Source organism: Myripristis murdjan, chromosome 14 (genome assembly GCF_902150065.1).
Source record: "Myripristis murdjan chromosome 14, fMyrMur1.1, whole genome shotgun sequence".
Taxonomy (NCBI): Eukaryota; Metazoa; Chordata; class Actinopteri; order Holocentriformes; family Holocentridae; genus Myripristis; species Myripristis murdjan.
The window spans coordinates 7,317,906-7,340,833 of record NC_043993.1 but is presented as its reverse complement, the minus strand read 5'-3'; the positions used below and the strand labels follow the sequence as shown (position 1 = coordinate 7,340,833).

Sequence of the window (22,928 nt, the reverse complement as noted above, 5' to 3'; positions counted from 1 at the left end):
GACTGGACAGAGAAATTAAAAACACACAAGGCAATTAACACCAGCAGGTACAGGAGGCGAGGGCAGACACAGGGAACTAACACAGCGAGCTGACAGGCTGGGGAAACACAGGAGGCGGGACTAGCAGACTGGGTTAACAGGACACAGGTGACAAGATTTAACAAAACACGACTGCAGGAAGGAACCACAACAGCTGGTCCTCTTCAGTAAACCAAAGAAAAAAAGCAACACACATGATGCACCGATAAGGACAGGAGACAAGTAGCAACATCCTTTTTATAACGTGATGTAACGGGGTTAATGCGAAAACCACTGGCTTACTAAATGTCATGGCCAGGTCTACTTTGTTTACGTGAGATAAATATTACAAGATTTTACCAAACCATGTGCAGTGTCGGTGGTTACCTTTGAAGAAGCAGTCCTTGCTGTGCACCACGTAGATGCGTCTCCTCTCCAGGCAGGCGGTGCGGTAAACCTCACAGTGGTTCTCGTAGAACCTGCCGTCCGAGCCGCACACCGGCACAAAGGAGGGCCTGCACTTCTCCTGGCAGACGCACTCGGCGCGCCCGGTTTCTGCCATCAGCACACACTGCCGACCCCGTCCACAGTAGGTCCTCCGGCAGGCGCCTCCGTCTGGGTCAGAGAGGGCTGGGAGAGAGGAGAGGCGACAGGGGAGAGGGTTTAGGCTGGATGGAGGACAGCAGCACAATTAAGAGCCTTAGCTCTTTAAGCTCATAAATAAAATCCATTCTTTCCATTGGGATGAAAGAAAGAAAAAGACAGTCAAGAGGGCTTTTTGTGGTGTGTTTGGGAAAATGTCATTACGGCACATCACAAGAGTCATATGACATATTAAAAAGCTGCCAGCTACGGGCGGCTGTCTTGTTTTGTAGGTGGGCCCATCTCATCAACCTAGATCTCAAATTAGGGCTGCAGGAAAGAAGACCACCCCCACTAATTGAGACCCCGTAGGTTTGTCCAGCTTGCCCAAATGAAATTCAGGTGTCTGCTATGCTCACTGGTTGGAAATCTCAAAACAGCAAAATGAAACGTAAGAGCAAAACAGAAAACTGCTTGTTAAACAACAATGTGCAGGGCTTTTTTTTTCCCAGAGAGAGCTGAAAATATCAATAATGGCTGAACGTCTTCACCACCTCCATCTGAAACAGCCACTATGAAGAAAAAATTTAGGTGCAAGAAATGTGCAGTTTACCAATTTCACATTACACAATTTCAGGATAAAAAAAAAAAATCCTTCAAACTTTAAAAAGTGTGAAGTTGCTTGGTGGCACTTCGAGGCAAATGAAAACAAAAAGAAGCTTACATTCACCCTAAACAAATACTGCACTTGTAGACAAAACGGCACAGCAAGACACAGGAGGAAAACGGACACATTACAACACAGCCACAAGACAAATTAAGCACTGAACTACCATGGTAATACACCAACTCAATGTTTATGCAAATGAAAGAGGCTCAGTGCCTTGCAACATCAAATGTAGAGAGAACACCAGCTAAAGTTACGAACCTCCAGCTCTGGTTGTGGTTATGCCGGTGTGTTAATGAGGAAAAACCTTCCTCTTAGATACAGCCTAACTCCCAAGCATTTCACCAGCCAGGTGTTGTTTCTAAAGGAACGGCACACACCAAATACAAAAAAAAAAAAAAAGCACTCCAGAACAATAGGGCCCGGTGGGTATTCTTTATTGGAGCTCAAACTGTCCAAAATGTACATACTTTTACAAAAATTTACAAAACTAGTACTATAATCCACAACCATAGGAGTAAAGGATTTCTTCGGGAACTATTTCCTGCGGAAGAACACCAGCAAACTGGATCTATCCACCACGATTTCCTACTTACTGTGGCAGACTGATACAGTTTAACCAGCGTTCTTTGGCAGGAAACAGTCGTCGAGAAAGCCCTTTGCCCCCAGGGGCTGTGGATTATGCCGGGTATCCCTGTAACTGTTTTTGGAAAGGGCTGTTGCTAAGTTTTTCACATGTAAATTTTTGATGGTGCAATGGAGCTGAGCCCAATCTGCGAAGGAATATCCCTCACAGATGTGATCCATAGGTACTGCCATAAGCAGTCAGGGTCAGGGACTGTAGCTGTAGGTCACATTTAGGCGCCTTTGAGCTGCTCTCTGTCTTTGGACTTGTACTGCAGTTGCGCTGATAAGACAAACTGTCTCCAGGGTACCAAGGCCACACAAGTCGGGGGCATGCCAGACATGGGGAGACAAGGCCAGGCAGATTGACACCGTACACGGACACAGAGCTGTTGACCTCCAGCATACTTAAGGATAAGGGTAAGGATATCTCCTTTAAATAAGACATGCCAGTGGGCAACCCTCAGAACTGGTGTGGTACTACACAGTGTGAGCGTCAGTCTACTCTCCTCCTCAGCTGAGCATCTACAAACACCCTTTGCGTAAGACATCACAGATCTCCTTCGCTCTGAGAGTCGAACAGAACCTCGCTCTTGTCCATCGCACCATCGTACTGGGACGAAGGGAGACAGACTGGAAACTTCACCAAATCACACAGAAAGTATCTTGATGGATAGACTGCACAAGGGGTTAGTGGGAAAACAGTTTTTTTTTTTTTTTTTTTTTTTTTTTTTTAAAAAAAGCTGTTCCATTAACATCTCTCACAACACAACTAATTAAGACCACACACATGCATTAAAAATAAATAAATAATTAAATATAAAAGCACAGGGAGTTGCCCTAGGCCACACACACACAAGTACACATCCAGCATCACCACCATCGTTACCCACTCTCTCCTGCTCCCCAGCTTCAGACACCTTGCTACTTCCCACTGATTTAATCTATTTGCACTTAAAGCAAGTCAAAAAGCTGCTGAGGCCTGCAGACACACCACCTTGGATTGATCTTTCCTGCCTCTGAGCTTGACCGGGACCCCCCCCTCTCTTGTTGAGATCTGAGCACGGATTTATGAGTCCAAGCCTGAGGGGAAGGCAAAGACTCCACGCCTGCAGGTCTGGGTGGAGCAACGGAGCCTCTCCAGCCTATTTGTACATTAATCTTGACAATGTCAGTGTCAATAAATTAGAAATAAATATTAAATTGAAAAATCTCCCCTGACAGAATTTGCGCATTCCTCATATGATCATGGACAGTTTAATCAATATTAGCAAACATGAACAACTCCCACACAAGTGTCCACACAGTCGGCGCTGAATTCACTGGCAGTGGAGCAGCTCCGACTAAGTGGTTCCTGATAACATGAAATATTAACGTCTTCATCTTTGAGGCAAAACTACTGTATATTCAGACTATTTGATGCTCAATTCACCAACGCTGTTCAATATTTAGTTTGTTATTGTTTTGTTTGCCTGTGGAGAGACAAGGAAACACATTCACCCCAGCTCTCCATGTCTCCCTCAGTAACATCTTAGTACTGTCCATGTTGTTACAGTACAGTATATACAAACAAACACACACACTCCACAAACTGTTTGGAAACCAGGAGCATTTCAGCCATTATGGACCCGTGGCTGAAAAAATGTATCGTTATTTATCTCCCCGAGATCAAATAAAATTGCGGAATTTTGGCATAAAGGCAAAGCTTTGGCCTTAAGTGACCCAGCTGAGTTTCTTCTTTAAAGCCACAAGTTTGCAGTCTTTTTTTTTTTTTTTTTTACTTTATTATTACCTTTGTACCTTTGATGCTAACAAGCTCCGTTAATTACCACCAAAAATACAAAGGAGGCAATTCTGGGCTGCAGCGCTACAAGGAAGGAATGTTACACTACACACTGACTGAACCTGATATAAATGTAGGGAACAAATCATTTCTAAATGGTTAAAATGAAGTGCAACTACAGCTAAAAAAAACATTTTGTTCAAAAAACTAAACAGTAAAACTTCTTTAATTGCCTGAAACAAGGAAACAAATAAATAAAAAACAAGCAAACAAACAACAGACTAAAACTGACTGAACATATCTTTGCATATTGTGTGTTTATACTACAGACACTCTCAAACTTAATCCTAAGTTATAGGACACCATGAGAGCTGTTTTTCATAACAGGAAAATAATACACATCCTAAAGGGACTTAGTGCCCATTGTGTTTGTATTGTTTTGAGGTTGAGTAGTTTAAGAGGCTGAGAAGGGGCCATTTCTATTATCTCTCTGTGGTAAAGCCTAAAAACCATACTGGCTTAACTCTAAAGACCCGAGTCTAGGCTTTTATAATCAAACTGCTGAAAACAGAAATTGAATTTGCCTTGAGAATAATCATATCTCAGCTCGCAGCATATTTAATAATAGAGGTAATGCGCTGTTGTCAAAGGACAAAAGTCCCTTAATTACATAAAGGCAATTCCAGGGCAGACGCACAGTGGCGGACAAAAAGCCTAATAAAACACACACACACACACACACACACACACACACACACACACACACACACACACACACACACACACACACACTCGCACAAACACAAAACATTTGCACTTGCCTACATTCTTTGAGGTATCAGTCTGCAGGCAAACATACACACACTCAGACATAAACAGATGAACACACATTTATACACACAAACTGTTGTGTTCAGCCATTGTCTAACAGACAACACTAGTGTCAGACACATCTATGCATGCAAACAGACGCGCGCACACTCACACACACTCACACACACACACACACACACAGGCTGACCTGGCTTGATAGTGATGACTACTCTTCCATCATAAGTAAGTATAAGGAATCTGCTGGAGGCCGGGGGGGCAGGCACCTACCCTGAGGGGTGTGTGTGCATGCGTGTGAGTGCGTATTATGTCAGGGTGGTGGGGGAGTGGGGTACACTCAGTTCCGTTTCATCCAGTTTACTAATTGTTCTGCATGTCTCGGCGAAGCATCTGTGGGAAATGCAAAATAGCCCGGCTCCCCTGTGACCTTGTTGTTCATGTCAAGGTCGGGGACGATTACCAGATCGTTTGTATTCTCCGAGCGTGGGAGATTAAACGCTTAGCAGCACCGTCCAGCGGCAGCGATCCCACCGGTGGCTGTTTCTCTTCTTCTACTTCTTCTTGTTTCAAACTCCCTCCCACTCTCCCCTCCCCTCTCCTTTCTCTCCCTCTTTCCCTCGCTGCTTCCTATTCTGTGAGCAGAAAAGAGCGCAGGAACAACAGCGGCTCCAACAAGAGAAACAAAGGCACATAAAAAGTTGCGTTGACAATACACAAGTCGTCCGACATTTAGCTAAGTCCCAGCACATGCGTTCATCCTCGCAGTAAGCCCTTTCTCTCGCTCTCTCTTGGAACATGTTGGCTGCCATTGTGGCTTGCTTAAGAGGCTAAAAGTGTCGTCTGATAATCCTCCCTGTCTAAGCTGCGGCACAATGCTTGTAAATGACTCTTACAAGTTCAGCAGCTCTGCAGTGCCAAGACAATGCCAGGCTGACCATCCACTCAGGATCCTCCCATCCCCTTTCTTCCTTCCTTCCTTCCTTCCTTCCTTCCTTCTTTCAGTCTCTTCTCTCTCTGTATCTATTTATCCCTCTCTCCTCCCTATAGTCCACCTCATTGCCAGTAGGGCTCTTCTGCTGCTGAGCTCCATTGGGCTTCAGGGAAATTGAGTCCGGCAATTGTCCACCACACAATCAGAGATTTTCAGGACACGTCACACATGGAGCGTTGTCAGTAATTGCAGGGGTACATGTGGGATTTGTACAAAGTGTTAAGACCATTGCCTTATCTTTGTGACATTTTTCCACATACAAAGAGATGTTTCCCCTTTCATTTCCGCTGTTGCAAGCCTAAGTAGATGAGAGCAAAACTGGAGCCAAGCATGACTCTCCGAATGATTGACTGCCGCTTCATTTGTTTGGAGGAGCAGCACTCTCGTAAGCCCCAGCCTTTCAGGTTTGCTGTATCACTGTGATGGTAATATGAATACAAACGACATCTGTTATGCAGGCAGACACACACACACACACACAGTACGCAATGTCCACTATACTCACTGAAACACAAAAACATGCACACACACACACTGGGCTACAGTATATGTCAGTGCACTCTGGAGGCAAAGTACATAAGGGTAAACCCTTGCTGCATTTAGTTACCAAAATATGCCTCAGTATATTTATACCTGAGGCTAGGCTCTCAAGCTCTTTAAATCCCTTAAATATTTAAAGGCAATCAAAACAAATTTATTTATTTTTTATTTACGCCAGCTCCACAGAAGGGAGTTTGTGGTTTTTGATAGGAGGGACACTGTCATGCCTTTTACTAATTAGACTGGAAGAACATTTGCCCTGCTGATGCGGGACTTGTTGCCTGCAGCGGTACCATGTTAAAGTCTGCCCTGATCCACAGAAACACAGAGGATGCAGTCGCGGACCCTTCAGGATATGAGGACGTGGCATTTACAGCCACAGAACTTTTTTTTTTTTTTTTTTTTTTTTCCCCCAGCAGCCAGTTTTTGTTAGATGTGACAAAGCCCCTTCAACCATCCTTGTGTTATCGTCTCATTTTCCTTGTTAATAGTTCTGTGGCGTGCGTTCATGCTTTGTGTGCATGAGTGTGTGTATGTTTTGTACCCCAAGAAAAGCCCTGTCACGTTTGCTGATCCTACAGATCATTCTATTTGCTCCAAAGCAGCTGTAGATAATTAAATTCAGAGATGCGCCGTCAAACACCGTCTCCCCCTGCGCCGCACTGTTGGCCAAAGTGCTTCTGACACGCATGCTGAGCTGGAATATCAATGGCCAGCAGCAGCTTGTGGCTTTGCTGGGTGAGAGATATGCTGTGACATGCAAACTGAAAAGAACATACTGTATGTTTTGCTGCATTGTAGTAAAAACACTAATATTTATAGAAGTATTACTTTTTAGCTCTAAAGTTATTTCACCTCTGGTTATGTGCAGTACAGGTAAGCAGAGGTGAAATAAAAGCAGTTACAGCCCCCTTTACTTGGATATTAGAGGAAATACTTTTGCTTTGCACTGATTTTAGGAGGATTTATTTTGGATAATTTTTTTAGACATAACATTAGAATAATAAGCTGCCGTCACTTGATAGCTGCTTTGAATTTTAGAAGTCACATGTCTCAGTTTTAAAGAGTGTGCTTCCATTACTTTTTCAAGAACAAATTCATGCACAAAGCAGTGTTGCTAGTTTCAGAATTTCACCAGAAAATAGAACTTCTAACTAGGGATATCCTGATCAACATTTTTTTGTTCCTGATCCCAATATGAGCCTTTCAAAATTCAGTGTCTGCCAATACCAAGATGTCTGTCTGTCTGTCAGTCTGTCTCTCTCTCTGTCTCTCTCTCTCTGTTTCTCTCTCTTGCTGTCTATCTCTCTCTCTCTCTTTCCTTCTCCCTCTCCCAGACTTTGACAACCAGGACTCATGGGCCTTTCGAACAATAATAGTCGTGAATAGTGACTTTGAAAAATTATGTCTCCTGCTGACTCACTCAGGACACTAGACTGCAGCAACACTACTATATGAAGTAACTTCAGAAGAGAAGATAATTACATTTAATATTAACTTCCGACTAAAGTCATTTTTCTTCATTAAGTGCTGCAAATTACTTGTTACCTCCATGACCTCTCTCTTAATGGCAGGTTAGCAAGTACCGTGGTCTTCCCTACACAAGAGAATGGCTGTAAAGACGTATCTGAGAGATGATAATCGGATCTGTAAGGAATGTCTCTGTAATTGCTATTTTATTTTTACAAAAAGAAATTCTTTACATAATAAGAAAGTGTATGAACTTCAGAACCTAAGTTTCCCATGCATTAGAAAGACTAAAATGATAATAACTGGAGACTGAGTATGAATCCAAACTATACTAGCCATGATGTAAAGAATCACAATACACCGTATCCTTTACTCACAACATGTTTTTAGTGGCATCGGCTCTTTAATGACTTTCAGGCGATCATTTTCAACCCCTCCAAGCTTGGCTCATGAAACTGAACCATTTAGTCCACAGGCAGCATCTCCTCCAGGCACAAGAGGGAATTTCAATTCAGAGCCCGCAATCAATTTGCCTGGTCCTCACCACACTGTTGTTTTGATTGGAGAATATTGTTGTGACTTGATTTGTCACTGATGAGAGAGAAAGTGTCAACAGCTGATTCACTTTGTCGACTGCGGGGACAGAACTTCAAAATAAATGACAAAGTCTTTTCAAAAGTACACAAGATAACATGCTCAGCTCTCAAAACAAAGTCAAGGGGGCTGAGGCGCTGGCCATAGAGACTGTCTGTCCGTATGATTGTTTTCAATTGTTTTTTTTAAATAAGCAGTGTTGGTTTGTTGATGATGTGTCAGTCTCCATTTGTTTTGTTTTGGTTTTTGACAGACACAAAAGTATTGAGAGGCTACATTTTTTTGGGACTGACAAAGTTGCCATCATCCATTTACCCAATGGAATTAGATTTATTTATTTATTTATTTATTTTTAAACCAGATTCTGATACAGATGGAGTCCGTCAAATTTCTGTCCGCGCAGTGATGGATCAGCGCCGCTGCAGCCTAACATCTGTGTCCACAGCGATGGGTCCCACTCTTTACTTTCACCATGTTGTAGATCAGGTGAATTCAGGGCGCAACTGTCTTTATAAACCATCAACACTTGTGATAGTAACTCCACAACTCAAAGTTTTAGTAAGTTCAGGATCAATCAATTGAGGAAGTATCCTCAACCCACAAACTGAAGTACAGTGAAAAGACAGGGCTTCACTTTCTGGACTTCATCTTTCGGTTGAAGACGTGAATAGACTGAATGTAGTGGATGTCGTCCTACCTGGATGACTGAGATAAATCTACACAAAATCTGTTCAGCTACATCTCAGGTTTCTAGACCACCACCTCCGAGCTGCAGCTGGATCTGAAGCCTAGCTCACTGGGCTCACCCTCAAATGCCACTGACCGTGTTTCGTTGTCACCGTCAGAGTTGCATCAATGTTCCTTCTAGCTGCTCAACATACTGTCATGTTATGAAAGAGGAGCAGAGGTGAAATGCAACTGGATTATGTTCATCAATATGCACAAGTATAGCTTTGATATATTTTAAGCTTAACTGAAACAAACTACATCACCGCCACAAACTATAGCCAGACAGCAGTATACAATAATAACCTGCTTTTGGAGTATGGCTGCCACTTTGAAAATTGTAAAGGCTGTTTTTTTTTTTCTTTCTTTCTTTTTTAATAAAAATCATACTGATTATTACCTGAGCCTATACACCAACAACACAACCAATATCAATTTTATTTCTTGTTATTTCAACACACTATAGCATGAATAAGTGTGGCAACAGTGGAAAATTGAGCCTTGCAGCAGCTTTCAGTGATTTCAAAAGAAACTTTCCTTCAATGGCTGATGGCTACAGTGGCGTTTGATGGTACAACTAAAGGAGAAGCAGACATAACTGGTTGAGTATAATTAACAGTATAGGGCCCCTCTTAGCACATTTTGAGTGTTATGATCTCTTTCTCAGTGCCTATGTTCTCTCGCTCTGTGTCTCTTTGTGTGTTTCTCACTCTCCTCCTCCCGCCCAGATTATGGATTATAAAGGATGCAAATGAAAGAGGTAATCAAGTGAAACGACTGGCAGCCAGTACTGTTTGTGAGGCCCCGCTGCGCTAAGAAACACATGTAATGTCCTTAATTCTTTGGTAATGAAGAGGGTGAGAGAGGCCATTTACCTTGCGTGGGTATTGTTCATGGGGCCATGACAAAATGGCCCGGCCTCAAATGTTAATTAATTTCATTAAGAAAACGGTGTAGAACTAAAAATCCCACAGTAATAACCACTGTCCAGTGAAGAGTTTGTGTCTGTTTTATTCTGCGGATGCAATGGTGTTTAATGACTAATCACAGTTAGGAGTTAAGGTATGAACTTCCAACACTCAGCTGTTTAAGGAGAGAAAATCAAATGTAGAAATCAAATGAGGGAACGTGATAAACTGAAGCTAATGAGGGAGAAATAATGCAATGCGCATGAAAGGGACAGAGTAAAGGAGGAGGGGAAAAACAGAGAGACAATAATGGCAGGTTGGCAAAATCAGCAAACTGTTGATGGGATGGAGAAAAAGAGAATGAGGAAAAGTGAAAGATACAGACAGAAATAATGAACGTGCAAACAAATGGACAAACAATAAGTTGAGCAAAGACTGAAAATAAGGAATTTCAGAGGGACAGATTTCGGCGACAGATTGTAATAGAGTCAGTGGTAGCTGACTTGGCCTCTAAAGACTGGGGATATTCTGTCTGTGCCTGAGACCAAATGTCATTGAGCTCATCTGGCTGGTTCAACTGATAGGCCTTTATTTGATCTACTGATCCCCTTCAATCTGCAGCCAGGCCACAGAGAGGCTCCGCTCACTGGACATCCAATCCTGAGAGAGCCAGCTGCCTCTGCCTTCAGCCCTCATGTGATCCATTACACACTTGTAGTTTTTTTTTTTTTTTTTTTTTTTTTTTCGTAGTGGATGGTAGGTATTTGTTGGTTTATGTCTGCTGAAAGGCTTGTCTACAGAGCAGGAGAGGCACAGGAGATAAGGCAGCACAATGACATGCTGTTTATTGCTATATTGAAGACCTTGTAATTTGTTTGTTTTGATTAACTATCTTCCCTATACACTACTAGGGTTGTTCCAAAGACATTTTTGTTTTATGTTTGGATAATCACTGAGTTTTACTGATGAATATTCAGATATTCTCTCTAAATTAATTGGCCTATAAAAAAAAATAAAAAAAAATTGGGCTATAGTTGAGTGCACTCCAAACAAACACAGGGATCTCTCAAAGGATAGAGATGCTGCAGCACCAGTAAGTTCCCCCAAAATGTGGGAAGATTGCAATCAAAAATATGAACATGTAGCATTGTCAGTGACATTTTAACAATTGCGTCCCAATATTTGCCCGATTCAGATGGTTTTGAAAATTTAATGTACTGGCATGATCATTTTTGTTTCCATATTTGACACTAACCTCCATGTCATCAGTTTAATATGAAGTGATTCCACAGTGCAGATGTTTTCAGCATCTCTGCGTACACATTGTGAAAGATATCATGTAACTGTCTCCCTCCCTCTTGAATTACCCAAATGCTGAAATTCCTTTAGGCCAATTCGAATAGCAACCTAACAACAAATTAACTGAATATCTAGAAATTTGGATTTAGCCAGCCAGACCTATAACACCTAGAAACAGAAACAACAATCCAATCACCCTCAATGTGTGTTTTTTTAAAAATTTATCTTGCTATTCCACAGTTTGAAACGAAGAAAGCCCAGAGTCTCATTTTGTCCATTTTAAAACAGAAGTGAAATCAGAGTATGACTGTGAGAGGCTAGGGGAAAACATCGGCATCCACACTTGTGCTGTCTCTGGGCATGGACAACTAGGAGTGTGATTGCCCACAGGGAAAGGGAATGAGAGCAGAAAAATGATGCGAGTAAATACTGACGGAGGCGTGAGGGCAGAGGAGCTGGTGTGATACAAAGCTTTGACAGCAAGGGGAAACTATTGTGAGACTGGGGTAAGCTGGAATCCACACTACACAGCTGTCAGTCACACAGTCGAATGTTAGTTACAGTATGACAGGTACGTGTTTCTCACTGTATGGGTCTGCGCCCCCCCCCCCCCCCAGGGAACTCGAGATGATTTGGGAGGGTAGCAAGACTTTTGTTGGGAAATAATGAATATGTGATACAGCCTGGAGGCTTCTTACAATAATTAATTAAGAGAAATAGCCGGAGAGGAGAAAGGAATAATCATTGTTTGGCGTCACAGTTCAGCAACCTGGGTGAGCTCGCGTCAGGGGGGCCCACAGGTTTGGCAAATTAACATTTGCAATGATTATTATTCTGGAATTCAAATCCCAAGGAACTGTGGCAGTATATTAGCATCGGCATTGCCCAGTCAGTGGCTGTCATTAAAGACCCGAGCAATGAAATGTGACATCATGATTTCAAGAGTCAAGGTTTTTCATGGGGCACATTTGCCTCCTATCCTGTTATCTCCACTCTCTAACCTGCTGCTGAAATTATCATAGAATAGCTTTAAGTTGTAATTGGGGAATATATCGATATTTATCATATTATGATGTGAGACCAGAGATCATCTGGGATTTTGGGTCATATCATCGTGTGATATGACATAAATGTTGTCTTTTCCTAGTTTTGAAGGCTGCATTACAAAAAAATGATGCAATTTTCTGACCATGTTGGACTGCTGTAGCTGTTCTGTTATTTGCCTGTACCTGACTGGGCATAACATTCACATTATAAATGAATTTCTTGTAAATGTCATATGAAAGCACCACTAGTCACCCCCACAATAATGCTACAATATTAATATGGAGGTATTCACTCAAAGATATTGTGATATTTAATTTAGGCCATATCACCCAGCTCTAAGGGTTTATTGGAATTTGGGACACTCCAGCACAGACTGAAAACAAAAAAACAACAACAACAAAAAAAAACAGCACAACGTGATAGTTGTGGAAGTGGGTGTACGCTGCCTCTTCTTTCTCTACATTCTATGCTGCAAAATGTAGGGCTATCCATCACAGCAGTACAGCTCATCAAGTCTTCACTTGTTAGGTGTCTTTTCATTAAATCAGGTGAAACTATAAACAAGGTGAGACAGGTTTACCTGAGAATTTAAAATGAATTGCTTTGCATTGGGAACAAGGAATTATCTCACCTCTTTGCCGTTTTTTCCCACTTGCATTAATGAGAACAAAGTTTTACGAAAAAACGCCAGATTACATGTTCAATTTTTTTCCCCCTTTGGCATCCATATTCATAAATCCATACATTCATTCAGAGCAAAGTCACCAAATCTCATTTACAGGGTGACACTTGTGCATCCTGAACAGAAATTAATCTGAAGTGTCGTGCTTTGTTAATGAAAAGGTTTTACAGTTTTACGCATGTGTTAGCAGTGCACCATATGTTCCAACTCCAGCGGGATCAAAATTCAAATGTATGCCTTGTTGTTCCTCACCTGACTACGTGCTGGTGTGTGTTGAAGTGTTTACAGTATATGTCGACAAGAGTAGTGGTGAAGTACACTTAAAAAGCCCTATATAGCTGCGTCTGATTGATCCCCAGGACTCAGAGAGGCTGCTTCACTCCTCCTGCTCGGTTATTTACTGCAATCCTACAATCAGTGCAGCTACAACTGAGGCTACAGCAATATAGGGGCTTGAGCATCAGTCCTCTTCTGTCGCCACACTCATATTTTCACATTAATGCCAGCATGTCCAATGCTGAAATAAGCTCTCAAATATATTTTCTGCACTACTGTCAGCAGCAGATGTGTGTGTGTGTGTGTGTGTGTGTGTGTGTGTGTGTGTGTGTGTGTGTGTGTATTTGCAAGGGGAATATAGTCTCTCAAAAAAATAGAAATCCCTTCACATTTCAGGAGTGTGTGTTGTACATATTATGCTGTGAGAAGAGAAGCAACTTCCCTCGTGTGCTGTACATAGGAGCCAGGAGCCATACAATCTTAATTGTCAGTGCTGAAATTAAATTTTCATCTTTGCGTGTGTGTGTGTGTGTGTGTGTGTGTGTGTGTGTGTGTGTGCATCTGTGATCATGCACGTGTGCCTGTGTATGTGGAAACAAAAGAAAATATATATATATCTATATCTATCTATATCTATATATATAGATATAGATATATAGATATATAGATATATATTGTCCAATATTTAGTGTTAAAATCCTTTTTTGTTTCCTTAAAAAAAAAAAAAAAAAGTGGGAAAAATCTGCCTGTCAGACAACATAATGCTGCTTGTTTCCGAGGCAATTTTACTTGTTTCAGGAACTTTTCTAGGACAAGGAATGATACGTTGAAAACAAGGCAGAGTAAAGCAGATCAGACCAATAAGAATCTCACCCCACTGGCAATTTTTTTTTTTCAACCTGTTTGAAGAAAAGCAACATTTTAAACAATAAATATGAGTAACTACTTATCATGATAGAGTTTTTTTTTTTTTTTTTTGTAGTTTACTTCCCTTATCATGGATTAATATTTTTTTTCCATAATTCCAGCAGCTTCCCATACTACATTCCCAGTATATTGCACTCCTGTTTATTATCAGCTACATCTTAATCCTTTCAATCAGTCTTCAGCCTCACCTTGCTCTCGCCGTCTCACTGTTTCTCTCTTCATCTACCTCTATATGTCTCTACGTATATTTCTGCTGACACAACACCTGCACCACCCTCCCAGCAGTGCTGTAAGAGAACAGAGACCAAGTGGCCCCGAATGGCCTCGGGCCTTGCTCCCACAGCCAGATGACTAATAGCCCCCCACGGGGTGAGAGGCCACCAGAGGTGGGAGGTGGAGAGGGGAGAGAGAGACGATGGAACAGATACATCCTCTTCACACAGAATGTAAAACCTTCCACAGCTGCGTGAGCTATGGTTGACTGAAAGCCGTTCCATACAGCGCTGGTGCTGCAGATTAAACCCTTGATATCTATTTAGCTGCATAGAATATTATTGATGCTACAGGGCTGCTCTCATAGAGAACAGAGTCCTCGATTGAGAAATAATCCTTAGTAGTTTCATTCATGGTTATGCTGAATTTTTGGAATGTCTTTCATGAGGTTTTCTCGGGCCGTTTTTTTTTTTTTTTTTTTTTTGGAAACAGTAGATCAGCCAATCACTGGTTTAATCGCCATTGTCAAATGATGCATTTATACCCAGATTGTGTAGCCTACTACCGACAGAACACTCCATGTAAAAGTGCACAGCAAGCAGAAATGGTAAATAAACTCCAATAATACACTGTGTTTAACACATCGTTCTCTTGGCTGCATGACATTGCTGGCCTGTAAATCACAGATTGCACCCAAACATCGTAATTACATCACAATTACATGTTTTAGGCTCAGCCATCTGTCCAGCATATAAGCTATATAAACTGGCTCTAATCCTTGATCATATAGGCTGTGAAATTATAGGCTGTATAATTCATAGTGCAACATCAGACATGAACTGTTATTGCCTGATGGATGTCATACCTGTGACTACCATTCTGCTGAAACTGGCCAACGATTTTTACAACATGCATTTGACCGCTCTCTTGACCTGGCATTTGAAACTGTTGCACTGATGATCGGCCTGTCACTGATGATGGTACCACTGATAGCACTATTGATCTGTGCACAAATGAGCAACAGGTACACAAAAAACTTGGATATTTGAACCCACACATGTTGCTACAATGGGGTTATTATTCACACTACAAGGTAACTAAGGTAATTACCATGTTAAGTCATTTATAAATTACTGGCAAAGGGGAGAGGAATAATGCACTAGTTCAGTGCTCTCAGCTGGTCTAGTCTAAGGGCCACATTGTCCAAAGTCATTTAACTCACAGTCCCCACACATAAGAGCCAGTACGAAATGCATTCATGCACAGTTTTGAACCTACAGTCCACTCAGTCTCAACTTCCAGTACACTTTGGACACGGCCCACCAGTTGAGAACCACCAACCACCATCTTCTCTGACTGATACTTTAGGAAACCTGGAGAATAAAATAATAAGGAGTTGTGACTTGCCTCCATGAATACTGGCATAGTTATTATGCAGCGACCTCACTGAATTAAGGAATTTGTCACACAATATCTGTTTGTTTATGAGACATATTGCACCAGGATAGGAAATTTGCCTGATATCACCAGCGACCCAGATACAATCGTATGAAATCAAGAATTTTAAACTTGCAGGGGATGCTTTTGATAACTTCCGTCTATAGATTCTACTACCTTGTCCTGAGAGGAGGAAGACAGAAGAACATCATTGCGGCAAAAACAAATTCTATGGCTGAACTTACAGAGATTGCACAAGATTAGTAGTCATCTAGGGTACCTCTGTCTCACCAAAATAAGTTCAGTAACACTGCAGAGAAGGTAGATTCAAATCCCAGGCGATTTCCGCTGTTATTACAAATCACTGAGCGTCTCCAGGTAATATTAGTCCTGAGTGAATTGAGCTCTTCCCTCCACCTCATCTGGAGCTTTGCGCTCACACAGACTGCTGCAGGAGGATGATATGTTTGCTTAATTGCTGTGTTAAAGATGTGCTTATTGTATAAATCGCTATCGGTTCTGTTTGGGTGCCTTTTGTTGTTTGAGTAAATATAGAGCAGAATATATCTCCAGCTGCAAGGTGCTGAAATGTGTAGCAAAAAGAAACAAGGTCTGAGCATACCATTTTTAAGTTTGCAGTTGCGTTTTTTTATTTTTATTTTCTAGCAAGGGTATTTACTGCATAAACTGGCACAATTGTGGCTTGTCCTGATGTTTTTATTGAAGTTACAGTTGTAGTACACAATACACACTATGACATGTCAGTACTACAATACAGTTAAAAAAAATATATATATCAATTCATAGCACCAATGTTTGAAATGCCTAAATGTAGCTACAAGGCTTTGGCAAAGCTGGTCTCACACTTTAAATTACCTGGATGTTAAAGAGAGTCCATGAAAGTCTGGTTAACAATCACGTGTAGTGACTGAGAGAGCATTACACTGAAGGTAATGGTATTGGACTGTAGTCACACTATATATTAAGCAGATCAATTGCACTCCACTCCTTTTGGGTATTGGACTGTATTACTTCTCAATGCTGTTTTAGAGTCTTAATGGTGAGGGCATTATGTTGTCTGCAAACATAAGGCCCAACAATAATACTATAACTGTCAATAATCTCCTAAAGAAATGTTCAGGCAAATACCACTGCAAAACATGCAGTAGGATTTGATTGTGTGGTAAATTAACAAGAGAAAACAGTGGTTATTGGAAACCTAATGTTATATTGAATTGATTTTGCTGAGCTCACGCATGGATTACTTATTTAAAACACTGCCTTGTGCAAAAAGACTCACAACATACGCACACATGCTCATGTCTTTGCTGCCTATTTTCATATTTTGCGCAGAAAGAAAATATATCTGTCTACTTTTTATGTCTATTTAATAGCAAGACTTAGAAGAAGGGGAAAAAAATCCAATTATGTGATGGTGAATCTGACATAATACGACAGGGAGAGTTAATTAGACGGTCCAATCAAGCAGAGATGGATTAGGATAGTTCCTCTGTGAAAACAGAGGTGAGGATGGAGCATGAGTAATAAATGACAACAATTCAACTAATTTTAGACAAAAGGGAAACTTTTTTTTCTCTACAATTTTGCATGGGACTGTAAAGTTTTCAGTGTCTGTAATGCTAGCTTTTTCATTAACTCAAGTAAGGTTTATGAAAAGTGCCGTGCCGAGGTTTACTCAGAAACTAACTATAACCACTGAGATATACTCATGTGGTTTTGATGACACTGGAGATGGTACAGACTGAGAATATTGCAGAAAGATAGAAAGATAAATGATGTGAGAGAGACAGAAAAACAGAGAGAAAGGATAAAGATAGGACTGATAAAGGATGAGACGGGAAAGGAGAGAGGGATTCAACTTGGAATTGAAAGCCCTTGCACAGCTAGGGGACAGTCTGAAGGGCTGCACAGGCCTTTGAGGATATCTTTGTGAATCATAAAAAATAAAGGGGAAAAAAAGACAGAAAAGAAGCATTTCCCCTTGACCCACAGTGCTAAAAAGCAAGACTAAAAATCTGCCCAAGAGCTTTCCCGGAGCTCTCTGTTTTAAAAGCAGGGGATGCCCGAGCTTTCAACACTAAGAGCCAGGAGCTGAAGGGCTGGGCATTAGCTTCTCAGGGCTTAATGCCATCATGTTGTTTGTTAATACTGAACATCTTATCACTCTACGGGACCATTTGGAAAGCCAGATCAAATCTTGTGCAGCATCAAATTTTGCCCATTACTGTCTTTATGCAGGTAGGGTCTGAATTAGCACATTGGCTCTTCTTCAGCAACGCCCTGCTTAACATTCATGCTGATGAATAGGTGTGTTAACTACTAGTAGCGGCCAATAGTCGTAACAGTCATCTGACATTGTCTTCAGAGCAGCAAGGATGCATGTCACCTTGATTGAGCAATGCTAATAACTCACATAGACTTCAAGTCTTTCTGCTAAGCTAAGGAAATGCTACCCATAGGAACTGAACCAGTGGATTTACAGAGGTGAAAAATGGTATCAAACATCTTGTCTCAGTCTGGGGAAATCAGAAAAGGGTGTTTTGTCCATATGTTGGAGTGTACCTTTAACTGCTTACATACTGTAAATGCTTGCATGCTTCTTATCTCCCACCAGTGAGATAAGAAGCTTGTCAGCGTGTCAGAGCAACAGTGGCATAATGGTTACTCGAAGCTGGAAAAGCTAGGACCTCCATTACCAGGTGTCCACTCAGTTTTAAAAAAAAAAGTAAAACAAAACAAAAATGAACCTCATCCTGATGCTGTTCATATGCTGTTATGGCTTTCAAAATTCACGGACGTAAACACAAAAAAACAGCCATGACAACTTACGGGACAGTGTGCTGCCCTCAAAGAAAAACGCAATTTTAAAAAACGTATTGGCAGATGTACAATTGTTTCTAAAAGCTGAAAGCTCTATACCGCGTCTCTGTTCAGTCAAAAAAAAAAAAAATAACGCCACCACTACAAAAACGCCATTTGCAGCCACACACGCTGTCTGGCACATTGCTGCAGAGGAGTACACATGTCTTAGCGTGTTACTCGTGGCATCCAGCAAACATACAAGGGGCACATCAAGCGACTTGCACCAGCCACGCAGTGTCATGAGTTTTGAATCCAACATGTGACCTTTGTCATGCTTCATCTCTCTCGTATTTCCTGTCACTCCCCACCATGCATTGTAAAGTATAATGAAGCAGGATTGCCTTTAAAAAAAAATGAGAAGTGCTCCCTGCTTTGCTCGAAAACCAAGGTATTGCTTATTAATATGCTTTTCCTACTACTGGACTCATTTTTCTCTGCACTTACAAAGGCTTCCATGGAAAACTTGAAGGCCAATCCATTTAATAGCTTTTCCCTATATGCAGCTTAATTGGAAAGGTGTGGAACTACCACTGACCAAATGATATTTATATGCCCAAAGGAACCTCAGCAAAACGAATGTGTGCACAGAGATGTTTTGATTACACGGTTCCACTAAAATGCAAGCATTCAACTAAGAGATGTTGCAACAACTCAGAAATTCGAGTCAACATAAATGAACAATTCACCCAAAATACAGAAAATATACTTTCCCACTTATCCCTGATACAATCTATCCATCCGGATAGTTTTTGTTGGGACTATTGGGAACTATTTCTGGCCGAAGAAAATGCTCTCTGAGTCTAATTTGTACTTGCTAGGGGCGGTTGGATACAGCTTGCTGGCGTTTTTTGGCAGGAATTAGTTCCCAAGAAACCCCTTGACCCCAAGGGCTATGGATTATGGCGGTTATCCCTGTCATTGTTGTTGGAAGAAATATCCATGCAGCTCCACTGTACTTGTGTCCTGGGAGACAGGGAAAACTGTGGCAGAGCAGAAATCTCACCAAATCAAACAGAAACCATTTGGATGAATAGCCTGTGCCAGGGATAAGTGGGAAAATATCTTAATTATCTGTATTTTGGGTGAACTGTTCATTTATTGTTTAAAGGTGACATGACGGCACACTTTCTTGGCAATGTGGACCATCCTATTGCAACATGATACACAATTATGATATGACATGATAGTATTGAAAGGCACTGAGGTGGCTGTTGCAGTCTAACCTGAAAACACACATATTTGTAGATTATACCATCATTACTAATCTAACAGTGATATATTTTTTGCTAAGTAAGTCAGACTACACACGCCACTGACCAGCAATAAACCCCACAGAAATCCTATAGTCCCACATTAAGACAATGCCGAGCCACAGACAGGTAAAGACGGAGCAACAAATGGAGCAACCCAGAATTAGAGGTACTGAATAAAACATAAACACTTTTTTCCTCTTATACAACTGACAGATCTAATGTTTAAATGATGATTTGCCTCGAGGTACCCAAGAGGCATCATGGGGGGGGGGTATATCTAGCGTTGGCTAGATATACAAACTCTTTTTGGATTAAAATCATCAGGGACAAAACAAAACAAAACATGGAGGAGGAGATAAGCACACAGACATGAATACACACGCACACACATACACACTCAAAGAAAAAAAAAAAAAAGAAATATAATGAATAAATAAAAGAGAGCAACCACCATCCAAAATAGCTTTGACTCAGCTCTGCCCAGAGAGAGGCATTCGGTGAGCGATCTCATCAGTGCCGCCGTCAAGTCTACTTGGTGGTCAGAAGAGCCGGCGCGCTGTTGACAGCCGGCTGTCATTATCCAGAAGAAGGGGAAGGGGGGCAGGCAGCAGGAGGGACCGGGCGGGGAGACGAAAGAGACAGGGAACAATGTAGGGGAGCAGGGAGGTGGGAGGCAGGGGACGAGAGGAGGGACCCGAGGAGGGAGCGGGGTCAGGAGGATGAGCAGAAGAGAGGGAAAGGTGACAGTAAAGAGGGGAGAGGTGACCCAGTGGGAACACAGAAGGCAAGCAGACAAAGAGAAGGAAAGACATGAGGAAACAAATACAGATTCTGCGCCGTCCCATGGCACATTTGAAGAAATAAACCTGATGAATTATTAATTCGTCTGAATGTGATGACCTCAACTCTGGCTCCCAAACGATCAGCTGCCTTCATCTCTGCTACAAAGGAATACAGTAATATTGGGCTTCTTGCCTTCTATTGTAGCTTAAAGCATATTACATACATAGAAGGGCTTTCTAGGGCGACAATGTGCGTTATATGAATTGCCTCCATATCTATTTATACATTTATATTTAGTTATTTATTTATCTTGTAACAATTCAAGTGAATTAAGTTATAGCGAAATTAAACTATTCCTCATTTTTGCACCGCTGAGCGTCTCTGGCCCCACTTTGAAAACCACAGCACTGGGGAGAGCAGTGAGCTGAAGTCATATTCAAATAAAATAAAAATTAATAAGGTCTATAATATGTCTGTACTTGTTACAACTGCGCAAAAAAAAAAAGTTTGACATGGCAAGACAGAGAACAGAATAACAAGAGGGTGGAGAGACAAAGAGGAGAGAAGGAGGGAGAAGAGAGGGTGGTGGCAGAGGAGGGAGGCGGCAGGAGGAAGAGAGGAGGTCCGGAAGTGAGGGAGGACAGAGGAGGAGATGGCGAAGGAGGATAAAAAGAAGGAAGAGGAAAGCGAAGAAAAAGGGATGAGGAGGTGAAAGAGAGGAAGGAGAGAGGGAGCGAGGGCAGCGGGTGGGAATGAACAGAAGCCAAGCATCTGAGGGACACCCACTGAGCGGTCACTGAGGCTCTGCATCACTGTGTGTGTGTGTGTGTGTGAGAGAGAGAGTGAGAGAGAGAGAGAGAGAGAGAGAGAGAGAGAGAGAGAGAGAGAGAGAGAGAGTGAAAGAGAGTATAAGACAGAGGGTGGTGACAGCAAGAGAGGGTGAGTAGGGGCAAGAGTGGAAGCAAGAGAGCTTGGGAGAGACAGAGAGAGAGAGGGGGAAAGAGAGAATAGAGAGATGGATGGAGGGAGAGGTGGATCTGGCCAAGTGTGTTGAGGATTAGGGATTTAGGACTTGTTGGAGCTGCCAGTGTGTTTACGTGAAGCCAGAAATATGCTTCTTGCTTGGCGATGTGGGTATTCTGTACAAGTCCGAGTTAGATTTAGGTTCAGCAGTCAAATCTAAGGGAGGGAACGTGGCTAACACCAGCAACAAACTCCATCTGATCTTTGTTGCTGGGGGAAACGCGGAGGGTGTTGTTTGTGCTGTGTAAAACGCTCTATACAGAAAATGGGACTGAGCAACCCATTCTGCAACATAAAAGAGCAGATACAGTATTTGTTTTGAGGTTGCTTTCTCTTGCCGAGACTTTTAGACATTCCCCGTTTTCCACCCATGGATAAAACCATTCTGATCTTTCAAACAACTCGCAAACAACACAAAACAACCTTTAAAAGTTTGCAGCAAAACTTTTTAAGTATGAAACAAACGCTAAACTCAGTGCGGGAGTTTGTTTTGGAGGTGGAAATGGGGCTGAATCCGGTTTCTTCAAAATCGGTGCTCATGTGGTGAGTTCATGGAGGGGGCAAGACAGAGAACACTCAGCCTCAATCAGATTACAATCCATAATAGATGGCCATGTAAATAACTTATGAAGGAGAGCCATGGAGAAAATGACTCTGTACTCCGGAACACACACATACACACACAAAGAGCCACAAGCGCTCAGACCTGAACCACAAAGAGCAGTCATCACTCTCTGTCATGCAAGAAAAAAAAAGTGTAATATAGTGTATTTATCTAATATTCATGCTCTATCTTAATGGATCTTTGGTGAGAATGTTTTTTCATGTTTGCCCTTCTGTGTGCGCTTCCTGGACAAAAACAGGCTTTGCTTGTAAAAGACAGACATTCACTTTTAAATATGATTTCCTGGTCAAAATGAAAAATAGATATACAAGACAAATGTTTGATGGATCCTACTTCATCAGTGCTTCAATATTAAACAAGTAAATATCACTGGCAATAAAGTAATAAAACATGCATGTGTGATCTCAGTGCGCTGTGTGTGACACTTTGTTACATACCCAGCACCAGCAAAACCACATGAACATACGCCTACACAGCCAATTTGCCTGCATCATTAAGACATTTGCTCACATTCTGCAAAATCTACAGATAGCTCTATTTTCCAAAACAGAGTTTGGCCATTAAAAATCACAGAGAAAGAAACACTGGCATTGAATGCAATAGTGTGACAGCCCTTGCCCCTTGTAAACACTGTAAATGCTTATGAATCTGGCAAATATTTTTATGTTGAATGGCTACTGATACAACAACAGCAAATATTTGTATCTTAAATAGATGATCAACTGTGAAACCAGCACCAAAATGAA

At 41.6% G+C, this 22,928-nt stretch overlaps 1 protein-coding gene across 1 annotated transcript in view; it reads right to left on the bottom strand.

Annotated features, from left to right (window-relative positions):
• Positions 1 to 22,928, bottom strand: part of fstl4 (follistatin-like 4) — a 274,660-nt gene that overhangs the window by 166,257 nt on the left and 85,475 nt on the right. The window contains exon 4 of the mRNA XM_030069530.1: positions 406 to 648. Within this exon, the coding sequence (XP_029925390.1) occupies positions 406 to 648 (243 nt within the window). The remainder of the gene's footprint in view (positions 1 to 405; positions 649 to 22,928) is intronic.